This window comes from Trachurus trachurus (genome assembly GCF_905171665.1).
Source record: "Trachurus trachurus genome assembly, chromosome: 21".
Taxonomy (NCBI): domain Eukaryota; kingdom Metazoa; phylum Chordata; class Actinopteri; order Carangiformes; family Carangidae; genus Trachurus; species Trachurus trachurus.
In genome coordinates this window covers 9730560-9746152 of record NC_139899.1, presented here as the reverse complement: position 1 = coordinate 9746152, position 15593 = coordinate 9730560, and the positions used below count along the sequence as shown (strand labels likewise).

The 15593-nt window shown below is 41.4% G+C and overlaps 1 protein-coding gene across 4 annotated transcripts in view; it reads right to left on the bottom strand.

Moving 5' to 3' along the window:
- LOC311004609 (partitioning defective 3 homolog B-like) overlaps window positions 1-15593 on the bottom strand; it is a 199565-nt gene that overhangs the window by 102444 nt on the left and 81528 nt on the right. For 2 of the 4 annotated variants that reach the window (XM_083996723.1, XM_083996724.1), the window contains exons 13-17: window positions 10870-11061; window positions 8755-8913; window positions 4957-5110; window positions 819-921; window positions 240-364 (exon numbers count right to left, since the gene is read on the bottom strand). In XM_083996723.1, the coding sequence (XP_083852849.1) occupies window positions 240-364; window positions 819-921; window positions 4957-5110; window positions 8755-8913; window positions 10870-11061 (733 nt within the window). The remainder of the gene's footprint in view (window positions 1-239; window positions 365-818; window positions 922-4956; window positions 5111-8754; window positions 8914-10869; window positions 11062-15593) is intronic. The other 2 variants (XM_083996726.1, XM_083996725.1) reach the window with 2 other exon arrangements.

Genomic DNA, 15593 nt, shown 5'->3' with positions numbered 1-15593 from the left:
AAAAACTCATGCAGCGGTTATAAAAGCTTCTCCACCCACATGTGCAGCTGTGTCAGTGTGTGTACGGTCGCAGCACCAGTCTGCCGAGGCGTCAGTCTGCATGTGGCTTTGAGGAGCATGCCATTGGTGCAGCAGCCCAGCCATGCATCGTCAGGGGGGTTGCATACGGTAAATATGCGTGAGCGACGGACGCATGCAGCCACCATGCAGAGGAGGTAAACAGAAACAAATCGGCCCACCAGTGTGCTGCTGGTTCTGAGTCGTACCCAGGTCCATGCTCTTGGAGGCTTTGACGTGTTGGAACTGGCGCTGGTTCTGGGTGGGAGACTGGGGCTGAGCTGGGCTGGAGATGTGAGAAGTTTCCCTACAATGAATTGATGATACAATGATTACAACACAATAACGCTGGTAAAGCCATGTCCCCTCTGCTCATTCCTCGCTGCTTTGCAATCCTGGAGATCTGTTATTAGTTATTTAATCAGTTTAAATTACAATCTAGTTGATTTTATTTCTCCTGTGACCATCATGGGCACAGCATGTAGGCCCAATGCTGCTCTGTTTGACAAACAAACAATGACTAATTAAGAATCTTACAGTTCAAGCTTCAATGACATTTGAAACATACACATTCACGTGGAAAGACTCACTGATGCTAATTTGAACAGAACCTTTTATTTGTTTGCTTAATAAACAAAGTCAACTAATCATGTTTCCACAAATTGTCCTTCAGGCTTTACATGACACATAAACACATTTCATTCATTTCTGAAGTATTCAGTATGGCAACTCTGCAAAACAAAAGACGCATGAAAACAAACCTTTCCTGTAGGTAGGAGTGATGGTTGGAGCCGCTGAACTCCTCGTGTCCATACAGCTCGCTCTCCTCTTCCTCGTCCATGTGAGAGTAACTCCCATTGGTCACTGAAAATGAAAACATGCATTGAGGACAAACGTATGTCGTTGTTTACCAATAATACCAGTGCTTTCAAGTTTTCACAATGGAGTACAACACTTGATCTCTTCAATATGCTAAGTTTTTTTTTTAAACATGCAGTGCATCAGACGTTTGTACTGTACAGCTCCTTCTAAACCTAGCGTGACATTTATGAGCATCTACTGTAAGTGGATGACTCTGACTTTACCACTGTCCAGGAGAACTGCTCTGTCCTACCTCTCTCATTGGACCATTGGTTTTATACATTTTTTTTTTTTTTTTTTTTTACAAACATGGTACATTAGAGCTTTTCTGTGTGGACACTGTATCTTTCTGTCTTATATCCACAAACCAACACAGTCATCTGGTCTTGGGCTTCACAGGCCCATGCATGAAGGCTGTGATCAACATAGTGATCATACAGTATATGAGGAGGGAACAAATAGATTAAGCTGATTGTTTTAAGGCCTGGGTTCAAATCCAACCTGTGTCTCCAATTGTCCTGTCTCTCTTTCAATTTCCCTTTCAATACACAGGAAAAACAAATAATTTTGATAAAAGATGATAAAGAAAATGCAGGCCGCACAACAGCTGCAAGCAAAGATGAGGTAATTCATTCTCCAAGTCGCATCCAACACTGACAAGGCGATCGGGGAGCAAACACTGTCTGTGTCGTCGTTTCTACATTTTTTTTTTTTTTTTTTTGGTTTTGCCTCTTCAACACTACAACACAGCTCGAGGAGTTTTTTAAACTAAAACAGGGCCGGCAGCGTTTCCAGGAAATCTCTGATTTAGGGCCCTTCAAACTCTGTGTGGAAAAGGCATTAATGTGGATGTAGCCTCAGCCTCCTGTAAAGTTAACAGGAGGTGATGATCTAATACTCAAAAAAGGAGAGGCGGAAGGCTTTAACCAAACACACTCTATTGTTAACGTAAACCTACTCTGTACATGTTCAGGAAAGCAGCCATTAGGAGCAGGGAGAACACTGGAGAGACAAGAAAGGGAAAAAAAAAACCTAAACTCACTTGAGAAAAAAAAAAAAAAACTAGAGGAAGTAAAAGACAAGAGAAAGAGTCCAACAGAGACAGGCAGAGATAAGCAGTTGGACGAGGAAAAATATAAGAGAAACATAAAAAAAAGATGAGAAGCGCACATCAAATGCAGCTGCTCTACATCTGCAGAACTGGCTGTAGATGTAGAGCAGCGATACGGCTGCGTCTGCTTGATAAACGAGCTTATGACAACTTCATACACAGACGCAGAACGCGCCCCAGCACCATTTACATACAGTCATCACTTCTCCGAGTGCGGAGCCGCCACACGACGCACGCTGAGATTATTGCACAATCCTCAAAGTGTGCCCTTTATGTGCTTGCATCTGCACACGCGTGACTCAAAAGTTGAGACTTCTGGAGGAGGAGGGGGGTAAAAAACGGCAGCATCTGAAGATATCTCCTCCTCTCATCTCCATCCCTCCTTCTCGCCCTCTCGCTACACTAATCACCTGCTTTATTTTCCCTTCTGCTCTCATTCTTGCAATCTTCTGATATTTGGGCTGTCATTTATCTCTCCTTTCAGATCTCCCATAAATCATTTTATCTCCCACTCAGTTTTCAGCCTTTTTTTTTTTCTAAACTTCCTCCTCCCTCCTCCTCCACCTCCTCCTCACTGCCAGCACCTTAATCAGCTGAACTGTCAAAAACACATTCTTCTTTCACCTCACACACACAAATCTGTTCTCACCGACTCCCACTATTTGAAGTGAAAAGGCATTTGTTGTGTGGATGATAGATGAATAGCAGTTTGCTCCAATAGCAAAACTCCTCTTCTTTTGCACTCAACTTTTTCGTCCTACCGTCTGTATTTGTCTACAATGTCTCTGTCTAATCATCTCTACTCTCCCCTCGTACTCCGTCTCCTCCATCCTTGTTTTTCCCTCAGCCAAGTGAAGTCAAAGCAGTAATGAAGACTTCAACATATATTTCTGATGGACTGTGATAACGTTTTTGAATGCAATCTTAAAAACAGGAGCCTGTATTATTGCGCATGACTGTACTTGGACAAAGCTTCTCCACAGATGACATCATACACTGTCTTCTGGTTGAATAGCAGTAACCATGGTGAGCAAGCTGATCTTCTTGTGTCTCCTCTGGGTCATCATTATGTAATAATGACATTTCCATCCAAAATGATGAAAAATTGCAGAAGATTATACTATATATCTTAATATCTTAACCCAGACTAAAACTATGTTTTATTAGATTATTTCAGTTTTTCCTCCAAATAGATTAACTCTTCAAAAGAGAGGGAGGGACAAAAAGGCAAAGTGCACAGGAAGAAAAAAGAGAGAGAGTAGCAAACATAATGAGATGCAACGATGGATAAGAGATAAAGAGAAAGATCTATAAATGCAAAAAATAACACATCTGCATAAATACATATGTAGAGAATAATTAAAGTCAATTTATTCTTCTGCAGAAGCACACATCGGTGCAAGAGAAAGATTTCTTCATTTTAATTTGGGCTTCAATGCCAGATAAAATGGATTCAGCATGTGAAATAGTTCATTAGGAGAGTAAAACACTGGCAACAAGTCAACGGAGCAACGGAGAAATGTGCTTACTGTATACAGACACACAATTACACACTTACACAGGCTAACACACACACTAATGTGAGTATGTAAATGACACCACAGCCGAGGTGAATACAGCAAACTGTATTCAAGGTCAAAGTTGTTTACCAGAGTCAGTGTAAATACACACACACACACAAAAAAGAGTGTTTGATACTGGTCAAATATCCTTGAACTAACACAAACAGAGACACACACACATACACGTGCACGTGCACACATGTACACACCAGCCATTACCACATCTCTAAACAAGCAGAAAACATACACAAACACACACTTTTTAAAAGGGTCACACACAGGCAGTTACTGAGACTGAGAATAACATGAGCATGCAACACACACACACACACACACACACACACACACACACACACACACACACACACACACACACACACACACACACACACAAGCACATATAGATAATATAGGGGCGGTAGCGGATAGAGCTACTGAGACAGAGCGATATGAAGCACACAGAACTAAAATAACTCTTTATAACAGGCTGAACCCAGCAATAACAAACAAACTGAGCAACCTTGAGAACCAGGGAAAGATAAAGCGAGGGAGAGAGCGGGGGAGAGAAATGAAAGGAAAAAGAGGGGCAGAGAAGCATCTAATTAAGGCTGGAGTTGGATGGCATGAGCTGTTTTGTTTATGTTTGTTTTTAGTTTGCTTTATCACTCGTGATGATTTGCTTTAGTGATCTTAGTGTAAATGATATGCCCACCTTTGATGCTGTTTTAATGGGAAAAAAATAAAACAAAAACAACTAAAGACTAGAAAGTAGAGCGGAAATCAGAGATGGAATAAAAATGAACAGAAACACAGTTTAAGAAAGAAATTTTAAAAAGGAGGCACAACAGAGAGGTAGGTGAGCTTTTGAAAAATAATTTAGGAAATGCTCAATAATTACTTGAAAGTGGATTTCCTCAACAAAGACAATAACACTCAGTGTGGAGTGTCGACCAATAACACTTCAGTGAAAATGTTGTTGTCATGTTGTATTGTCTTGGTTTAAATTCATAATTGCCCCGCAAAATGGTTTACTCAGTTAGCTCCTGCATGTCATTAAAAACACTTCCTGCACATTGCCCCTACAAAAAGACAATATCTGTGAGAATTAGTAGACTGACCTCACTTTTACATCAACCATTCTCTGGCAATGTTTTGTTGACACAGGCACCAATACAAAAGCAGAGATTTGGTGCAAATACCAATTTTTAAAGTTTAGTTTGAGTAATTAAAATGTGTTTTTCTGCAGGATCTTTTTTGTTTTTATTAGCTTCCAATGATGATGAATCCCTATTATGAATATAAACAAGCCTACAGATCAGCTAATTGACCACTGGCATGGGAGGGGATGGGGGTGGGGTCACTCACCATTAGATGCATAGAGACTGTTGGGCACCATGGGAGGGTGAACGAGGCCGTTAGCGTGCCCGACCAATCCCGTCTGATCGTTGGCTGGGCTCATCAGTCCCGACAGACCAGAGGAGCCGTCGAACGAGCGATTAGGTGACACACAGTGTTGATCCTAAGGAGGAAAACAAAAATGTAAAGTCTTTAATAAAAGCATTTCACACAGACAGATTATGAACAGGTGCAGTTACTTCAACCCCCTACCATTATGACAGGGTAACACCATTTGATGCCTACAAATCACTGGAAACCAATAGACATGAAAAAAAGTTAATTTACCGGTACATACTTTTTTTTCTTTCTTTTTTTTTGTAATGTAAAGTTTTAAGTACATGGATTAGATTTAAACAGAGAAATGTCCACAGGATCAAGTGAGTAGACTATTCAAACACAAATAGATGTCAACAGACTGAATAAGGGAGACACCATCAAAGACAGAGGAGGATCACAGAGAAAAGGGGGACCTCATTTCCCATGGCCTGTAGGGTAGCGTCTGTTTTCAACACTGACCAGTGTGTGAGTGTGTGGCAGTGACAGTCATACTGACACCAACTCCCTGGTGGGACGCTTCTTTTAGATGCTGGAATAATCAAACAAAACACCAGTTCCAGTCCTGATGTGTTTGCTCTTTATGTGAATTTCTTGAGGAATCTGATTTGCATTGATTTGTAATTTGCGTATGTCAACAACTGCGCCTCTTCATTCACATGTATGCATATGTCTGGCCTCTCCACGGCGTGTTTCAGTGTACTTGTGTGTCTCCGTAGAGAAAATTCTCTCCACTCGCTCAACCAAGAGGATGGAACACAACTGTGTGTGTAATAAATCCTCCTTGTCATCTTCCTCTTGACCCCTCCTCAGCTTCCCACTACCAGCATCAGTTCCTGCCTCTCGCCCAGCCTCTCCCCACTTCCAGCCCTGGACACATCACTCTTCAGTGTGTTAGAGGTCCTGTGGGCCTCCTCCCCTCCCTGGCTCTCTCCCAACACACGTCCCATTAGCCAGTAACACAGTGCCATCAGATACTGTAACTCTGGAAAAACACACGCTCCCTCAGACACCAAGAAAAGGTTGCTGAGGTTGAGAAACACCGGTTTAAACTCCAGTCAAATACGTGAGGATCTGCTTTTCCTCTTAGTGTCAGTGTGACAGTGCAATGTTAAACATCTTTATTATTTATTTACTTCCCATGTAAAAATATAAAACCATTAATAACTTTGTCAAGTGGAAAATTCTAGAAAGAGCTCGCAGTTTTCATGCGTCAGCAGTGGTATATACGACGATTTCCACATCAAGTGTGTCATTCACAGAGGTGTTCTTTCAGCTCTCGTAACTCTACTTAAGAGCAGTTTGTGGTTCTTGCCAGCGTGTTGGCGTGCTAAAAAAGGAAAGAGCAGAATGGTTCCCTCCACAAAGGCTTTTGATTGGCAGCAGGATTGCAGCTTGGAAACACTTAATGTTTGAGAGAAATGGTTAAGGAGAAGCCCAGGATGTAAAAGTCATTGTTTTATACTCTCTAGGCTCTTGTTAGGTGTGTTTTTCATCTTGAATACATGATGTACAGGCTTCTGCCAGATCATTACCGTCTCAGGATTCTTCACTTTGTCTTTAAAAAAAAAAAGTGAAATACTGTATTTTTTCCCCTTTGTGATTAGTATCAACATTAAAACAGAATAGTAAAAATTCTCTAAAAGCCCCATCAAAGTTGGAAATTCGGATATTGCGGAAGCAGCACTGCTGATGTTCAGATTACAGGCATGGAGCCTGCTGAAAGAGAGCCGCACTTATTTATCTTGGAGACAGGGAGCATTTGAATAGTTATTGAATGAAAAGAGCAGCTGGATGAGGCGAGACACTGAGGGAGAGCTGGCTGGAGATGAATACAGTAAGAAGTGAGTAAGACAAATAGTACAGGACATATCCAAGAAGAAAAAAAAAAGGATCAGAGGAGGAAAAGAAAGCAGAGTGGTCCACTTCTGTAATGTTAAAAGCATCAATACTGAGATTGAAAAGGGGCTTTTAAGGTACAGTCTCTTATCTATCTTCAATCTCTTTATTTATTTTTTTCTTCTCCACTCTTAAGACAAAGAGGGAAACATGGATGCATGCCTTTGATGTTTGACCATCAAGGTATTGGTGGGGGGAGGCCTGAGCCCTGTACTGTAAGCCCCAGCAGTTTAATGCTATATCCTTACATCAAAGGCTCCTTTCCTGGAGGTCAAATCAGGTGTTGAGTCACGTTACGGTGGCTGAGGGGAATTCTGTACACTGTGGTGTTACTGAAATGTGCTAATGTTCAATATACTGAGAGATGTTGCTAATCTTCCATCCTACCCCTTTATAAGATATCTTAATACATTTGGTCCTCTGTATGGTTTCTTTTTGTGCTAGATATACTTATCTGTCAGTGTGTTTGTTTTGGTTGTGAATGGAGAAAGCATAGTGTGTATGGAGCTCTTTTTCCGCGCAACAGGCCATTCACACTGTCGCCAAAAACCTGGCTTTCTGAGCGGACGGGTTTGTGCAAACATTCAACAGAGCTGTGTTAAAGGCATCAAGTGAAAAAGCAGCCAAGATGAAAAGTGACTTTTTTTTTTAACACGTAAAGAAAAGAAATACAGCTGGGTGAAGAACACTCTGTCACACACACACACACACACAGAGAGCTGAAGTGTAAATGCTCTGTTGGCACTGCTGGAAAGAGCAGGGAAGAGAGCAGGGAGACTAATGTCAAGTATGTGTAGAAAGAAGCAAAAGAAGAGGGCATTGAAAAAAATAAAGGATGCTACTGTATAGTCACTGAGCACCAAAAGAAAGAATGGATGACACAGAGCAAGGATAAAGGAGACACATGTTTGTTTTCTTTTTAGTCAAGTGACAGGAACATGCATGCTCTCAATGACTGCAGGTGTCCTAATGGAAATTCTGGCTTGAACAACAAAAGATATGCAAGTGTATTATGAATAAACGTTGTGTATTTATTTATCCATTGAAACAGTTTTTTACTGTATGTTCATCTGTGTAAATCCCCAGCGCCCCTTTATCCCAACCAATCTACTGCTCCTTTTTCATTATTACTCAGTTAATTGTTGTTTAAACTTGAAAAGCAGCTGGATTTCTTGGAAGGGAAAATATCTCTTGCCACGATATTCACTTGTGTCAGAGCCACAGTGGTTTGGACCAATCAGAGTCCCATGAGGAGAACTCCAGGCAGCTATGGGGAAGCGACCGTTTTGTTATTTGAAAAAAGAGAGCCTTTTATACACAAACTCTCCTGACAAGGACCCACATGCTAACTAAAGTGTGTCTTGCCCTTGTCTCGTGTTTCCTCATCAGCAGGCTCCCACTCTGTCATATCATAGACAGATGGTTGAGCCAATCACCTGCCAACTATTTTTCGAGAGCAACTTTTCCAAACACTTTCCAACAAAGCTTTCCCAGATGTGTAACAGATGTGAAACAAACCATCTGGCATGTCAGGTTATAAAATGTCAGCAAATTTTGAAAAATGCACATCTCACGCTCCAAAGGCCCAAGATGACACCTTCACAATATTATTCTTGTGTTTTTCAGTCAAATTCTGTATAACAAACACTTACCGTACTGATATTTAAAGACCTAAGAATTTTTCTATTTTTTTTTTTAGCAATGAGATTCAATGGATAATTGATTATCAAACTGTTGAATATTTTTGTCTGTTGACTTAATAAATCAATGCCTAAGTGGTGGCCCTCATAAGACAGAGTGTGCGTACTGTACCTTTAAAGCTCTCAGCACCACTAGCTGGATGGTCCCTCGTACATTCCCCTCCTGTGACATAGAGCGACGGAGCGTCTCCATGGCCACATGATTGGAGCGTCCCAAGAGTGACTCTCCATTTACAGCTACCAACTGGTCATTGACAAACAGACGCCCATCCTGTAAAACACACAAGAGTTGATTGTATCATTGTTTTTTAACAATGTCTCAACACCAGAACCGGGGACAGATACTGTATGTGAAACTGTGTAAATTCATGACAATAATAACTATGCATAGACATTCTTTTCATCATTAAGCCATGCATTCACATGGTTCCTTGTTATAAATTTCACTTCTTGAAAAATTGAGCACATACAGTAAGCCTCGTTTTCACTCCCGCAATTAACCATGAACGGATAGAGACACTCTTTAATCAGTTTGAATAAAATATATAGTTTAGTTTAGCTTTATTCTCTGCCACATGTTAGTTACCGTATGTAACTGAAGACAAAAATGTGCATCTGTTTCCCCTAGTTCACTCACAACTCTGAACTTCATTTATTGGGAGAAGAAACATCTTAATTAGGCTACTAGACAGGCATCTAAAATTGTGATTAGTAAATATTAAATTAGCAATGTACAGCCTCACAATAAATGAAGATATCAAACCACACAGAAGGAAACATTGAGCACACAATTATTTCCCTTTATGAATTGTATAATTGTTATTTGTGATGATAATGAATGCGAGCTTTGTTATTTATTCTGCTTTAGATTCAACAAAGTGTCTCATCAAAGGATCATGTGAGGTGACACATTCTAACCTATCTGTTTATAAATTTACCAGTTCTGTGGTGGAAATGGACCACACATGGTTTTCATGTGTTACTTCATCGCCGCATCTGGCCCCTGGTCCCATCTATTCTGTGAACAGATACTAAAAGCTGCACAGGTGCGTGGGTGTGTGCGCAAGTCTGCAAATCTGCTTGCTTGTCCGTCTCTCTGCTGTCTGCGACCTGTTGAGTGTGTCTCGGTGTGTTCGAGGTCAAAGGTTAACAACCCAGTAGCACATGGCAGCAGAGAAGCAGACAGCTGACGGGGGTTCAACAGCTCTCAAACAGCCATCTCATATACAAACATCGATTTTCACCACTCCTTTCATCTGTGTGATACTCTGTTGACTGCTTGGATGACAGAGCACTGCCCCCATGCTTAAAAAAAGGACCTTACAGTGAATAAAAATTTGGGGTGTCACGATTCTCCAAATCCTCGATTCGATTTTCGATTTTAGGGTCACGATTCGATTCGATTCTCGATTCTTTTTCTTTTTCTTACAGCACAGAGGCCTATATTCCATTTTCAGACTAGTCTAGTCTACGATCATTGGTTTTATTCATCAAATTTTATACAGAAAATCTTATTTCAAAAGATGGCCTACATATAAGTGATGCAATTTCCATAATGTATCACATTAGGCACTAATGGTCAAATTTAAATAATTTATTTACAATATAAAGGTAACAATCTTGTTCACAGTCATTTGGTCCCCAATTTTACCAAGAATGTCCCCAAAAATCATGATCCAGGGGCCAAAATTGCCCCCAAATGGTGTGAAATAACATTTCTTCGATAGAAATATGAGACGTGGTCGATAGGTTTCATTCATCCATGTTTTGGCAGACAATACAATACAATACAAATAGCCAATGATATTGCGAGTTCCGCTGTGCCGAACCAATCACGTGGCTGGAATAGAGCCAGTCAACACGTACATTTGTTTGGGTTGCTGCAGATGTGCACATCAGCTGACACCGCCGGTAAAAAAAAAAAAAAAAAAAGAGAGAGAATGAGTGTTGTCTCTAAAGAAGAAATAAAGTAGAACTCAGAGGAGTGACTGAAAAGATGCGTGGAGCGCAATGGAGACAACAGGCAGGTGGGGGGGGGGGGGTGATCGTCGATCCTCTCTTTGACTTTGATGCTCGAGACCATGACGTAATTTCGATCGATTTCGATAAAAAATCGAAATCGTGACACCCCTAATAAAAATGTTTTGAGAGACTTTTTTGTAGGATTTTACATAGTTCCTCTTTTATTACGTTGCTCATTGAGGTGTGTGTGAGAATATTATGTCACCTTGTATGCAGCTCCTCCATGTATTATGGATTTTATGAAGATTCCCAGATCTTCTCCCGTCTCTCTGGACTTGTTTCCTTTGAGGCTCACACCCAGCCCCGCCGAACCGGTGTCATTCAGAGGAACCTCGAACATGAGCTGCTCCTTCCCATTCTCCAAAACAAAGCCTGGCACTCGGGAGCCGTCCTCCTTCTGGGTGGTGGGAGACAGGGTAATGGAGATGGAAGGGGAGGGACATCAATAGGGAAGGGAGAAGGGCGAACAGGGTGAGGTAGGGGAGACCTAGGTTAGTTCATTGTGCTTGAATAGTGTCCAAAAGCTAAACTAAAAGCTTTTCCATTTGAGAGAAACCATCACAAGGAGCTTTTAAGCTAAATTTCTCTATGAGTGAAAAAATTGCAGCCGGAGTTTATTTTCGAAGGAAAAAAAAAAGGAAAAAGAAAAAGCCATTTGGACCAGCTGCTCTTAGATACCCGACATTTTTCCTTTCTCTGCTCTGCAATATCAAAAAAAAAAAAAAAATCACCTGTGCATTTTCAAGAGGTAATTGGAGAATAGAGCAAAAACAGAGAGCCAGAGGGATAGAAGTACTGAGCAGAGGTAATATAGAGACAGAAAAGACAGATTGTATAAGAGAAAAGCACGAACAAAATACTTTATTTAGAGATAAAATATGACTATAATAAAGCGAGAAATATGGTGAAAAACAACCAACTGAGAAAGAGGTATGGAAAAATATCTGGAACAAAAAAAGGAGGTGGAGGACACCAGCTGAAAATGTGTTTGTAGAAAATTAACGCTCAAGGGGAGTGGCAGCACTGTTGCACAACATCTGGACTTTAATTGAAACATTATAAAAAAAAGTTGAAAAGATATTTAACTAAAAACATTATGTCATTAGTTGTAGAAAAGTAGAAGTTGATCAGAGAATAAAAGAGCTAAAGGAGGGTTTGTGGGAAGGAAAGGAAGGCATTTAAGGGATAGTTCAACATTTTTGAAAATTGGCCCATCGCCATGATCCCCCTAGTAATAGCAGTAGGTTCGTTACCTTTAATTGTTGGTCCAAGCTGCTTTTAGATCGGGGGAGAAGAATACCGAGCGGCGCAGCTACACTACGGAGGCTAATGGAATTTCTTGGTTTTGCTCATCAAACTCAGCAAATACACAACCAAAAAACTCAAAAACGCTGTGGTGGACAAGTTGTGACCTGCACATTCACCACGCTATGAGATAATAGCGGAAAGTTGCGAGATGGAGTTGTTTTAGAGGCAAAGTCGGACTTTACACTCTAGACGGCTGCTCGGCGGAGTGATTTCAAAAGCGCCTGTTTACTGCAGATACGTCCGTATACTACGGCACTGGCTGAGGTGTGCACACTGTGTCCCTCCGACCAGTGGTTCACTGAAGAAAGTAGTTCCGAGTATTTGCTTCACTTCTCTTAACTTTCCGCTATTATCTCATAGCGTGGTAAATGTGCAGGTCACAACTTGTCCACCACAGCGTTTTTGAGTTTTTTGGTTGTGTATTTGCTGAGTTTGATGAGCAAAACCAAGAAATTCCATTAGCCTCCGTAGTGTAGCTGCGCCGCTCGGTATTCTTCTCCCCCGATCTAAAAGCAGCTTGGACCAACAATTAAAGGTAACGAACCTACTGCTATTACTAGGGGGATCATGGCGATGGGCCAATTTTCAAAAATGTTGAACTATCCCTTTAAATAAAAAGCTGTTTGTCCATTCTGATCATTTTAAGACCAGTTTCTTTATTAATTTATTTGTATCAATATTATCATTATCATTTTTTTTAAAGTGATTTTAGACAGATAGACAATAAGAGCACACACAAAAAAATACCAAAAAAAAACAACAACAAACAAAGATTGTGTTTCCACAATCACAGTAAACATTTTGTGTCTGTCCTTGCAATCCAATTTCTGTGCACGTGTTTATTTCTGTACAATAATGTGTGTACACGCGTGTTGGCCAGAACTCCATTAATGATTCTATGTACTTGGAGTAAAAAGCCTGTATGGCTGTCTATGTGCATGCATGGATTCAATCAGTGTGTGTGTGTGTGTGTGTGTGTGTGTGTGCGTGTGTGTTTGCGTGGGTCAGCAGTGTCAGGTTTAGACACTGTTTGTCTGCGGGGATTGAAGGTTTAACAGCGTTAAGCCGACACAAAGTCCTCTACTCTGCAGAAAGCTGTTTTCCCTGCTGGAAAAAGTCCCCCAATCAGACTGACTGTCCAGACCTGATAGGAGGCTCCACGACCTTGGAAAGGACTTCAAAACACCGCGAAGAGAAATGTTAGCTACTTTCTGCGCGTAATTACAGTAAGAATTTATTAGTCACGACAAGCTTCTGTCTGGAGTAATGTCATGATTTGGCAACTTGTGAGTTTTTACTGCTGTTCTTAACTTATCTGATTTAACTTCTCTGCTTTATTAATTTCCAGTTTTCTTTTTCCTACACAGCATGGGACAGAGTCAGTGGCAGAGTGAATTCAGAATAGAGGATGTTTTACTGTAGAAAAGTTTGAACCAGCAGATCTCAGCTCGGGGGTCACGACCACCCACAGGGCTCTGAGATGTTTTATGGAATCGGAGGGGGGGAAACAAATATGCAAATGTATGTAAAGTTGTTTTTCTGGGGGATGAATTCAATTTCCCTGTAAAACAATGAATAAGCACAGCCTCCCGGGCTTCCTCTGATAATTTATCAGACAAACAGTCAGCCTGCGAGGGGATACAAAAAATGAAAAAAACTGCAAAATTTGGTGTCAAACCTAACTATTCTGCATGTTTTTCACAACAGAGTGGACAGAGAGGGAACCTGCTTCTTCTCAGTGGCTGAACTCAAACAATCAAACAAGGCCTCTCTTTTTCATTAACTGGAATTGCTCTAAAAAAACACACACACACACAAACACAGGAGTAGACAAGGGCACAAACAATTCGTACTGTAAGTGCACACTGCAATTTCATGGAACATTTCTGTTATTTCAGCCTCATTGCTATGATAGGTGGTTATATCTGTGTGTGATACTAAAACAATAAACAGAGATGTTCTTTCATGTGTGTGTGTGCGTGTTTTTCTTTTTTCCATTTGTGGCTATAAAATGGTGATTGTATCTTTGCTACATAAACTCTATCAAACTCTAACAAACAGAGAAAACACTTAGCATAGATGAACCTCCTCACACTGGTCATTGAGCATTTTAGTGGGTTGTCACGATGATGGATCAACGAAAGAGACACACTATTAAAAAGACAGCTCAGTGTCTGTGGGGTGGGAGAATGTGAGTTGTTTTATTAAACTCAGCCAGGGAAGCGTGTACGGGGAGAACGATGGGAGAGGCACATTTGGGAGCGTGAAACTCACAACGAGTGAGAAGAGAAAAAACAAAACTCTTAAAGGGATAGTTCAACATTTTGGCAAATTTGCCCATTCCCATAATCCTCAAGCTAGAACGGCAGAGCAGAGCCGCGAGCTGCTCAGAGCTACGCTACGGAGGCTCATGGGATTTCTTGGTTTCCCTCATCAAACTCATCAAATAAACAATCCAACAACTCCAAAACGCTCTCATGGACAAGTTGTGACCTGCACATTCACCACGCTATGAGATAATAACAAAACGTTACGAGACAGAGTTGTTTTCGAGGCAAAGGCAGAGACTGCATGCTGAAAAACTGCCCTCGACAGGAACGCGCACGCATCAGTGGTTTTGCATGAATCTACCTCTAAAACAACTCTGTCTCATAACTTTCCGTTATTATGCAGTGTTTCCCCTACTGTTCTGTTGGCGGGGCGGCACGCCCCCCTTGAAAAACGGGAAATCTAGGAGCCAATCACAGTCACGAGCGCTCCACCTGAAGCACCCAAGCTGCTCAAGCAACCAAACGACGCTATTCGCCCTCTGTCATCTGATTATTAAATACCAGCGCTCACGCCGGGTACACATCGGACAAGGAAGCGCCGCGAATAGCCTTCACCCCAATCCGTAGCGTAGCTCTGAGCAGCTCGCGGCTCTGCTCCGCCATTCTAGAAATAGCTTGCACCGACAATTAAAGGTAACAAACCTACTCCTAAGACTATAGGGATTATGGCAATGGGGCAATTTGCCAAAATGTTGAACTATCCCTTTAACTCAGCCATGCAGGCCAGATCAACTGTGAGAAATGGAGATAAACAGAGAGGGATACAAGATAAAATGAAAGAAGGAAAGAATGACGATCCTAATCTTCAACTGACTATGTGAGTAATATTTAGGGTCATGCTTTAATACAATGCTGCTATAAACTCTATGGTCGCTCTGTGGATTTGTGTGTGAGGACACCCACTTCCAGCAACATGTTATTTTAATGAGATCAGCTCACAGATGCCCTTCCACCCAGCCATGCAGAGAAACCGTGTGTGAGTTTGTGTGTGTGTGTGTGAGCATGTGTGTAAAAATCCCCATGCTGTGGGAACGACTGCCCAAGGATTCATTTTTACAAGGCCGAACAGCAGCAGTCAGAGTGTTTAAATGCAGTAGGTGTGAACACACACACAGGTAAGTACTCCCAGGCACACAACCTGACATTATGGGCTATGTTTTAGACTTATGAAAACAACTGTCCCGTCACGAGCCTCTCAGAATGGGCCCCCCGTTGTCCAGTCATCCACGCCCTCTTCTAATGGTCAGTGTAAAGGCTGGAGTGGGAGGGCTGCACACCACATTTTGAAGGC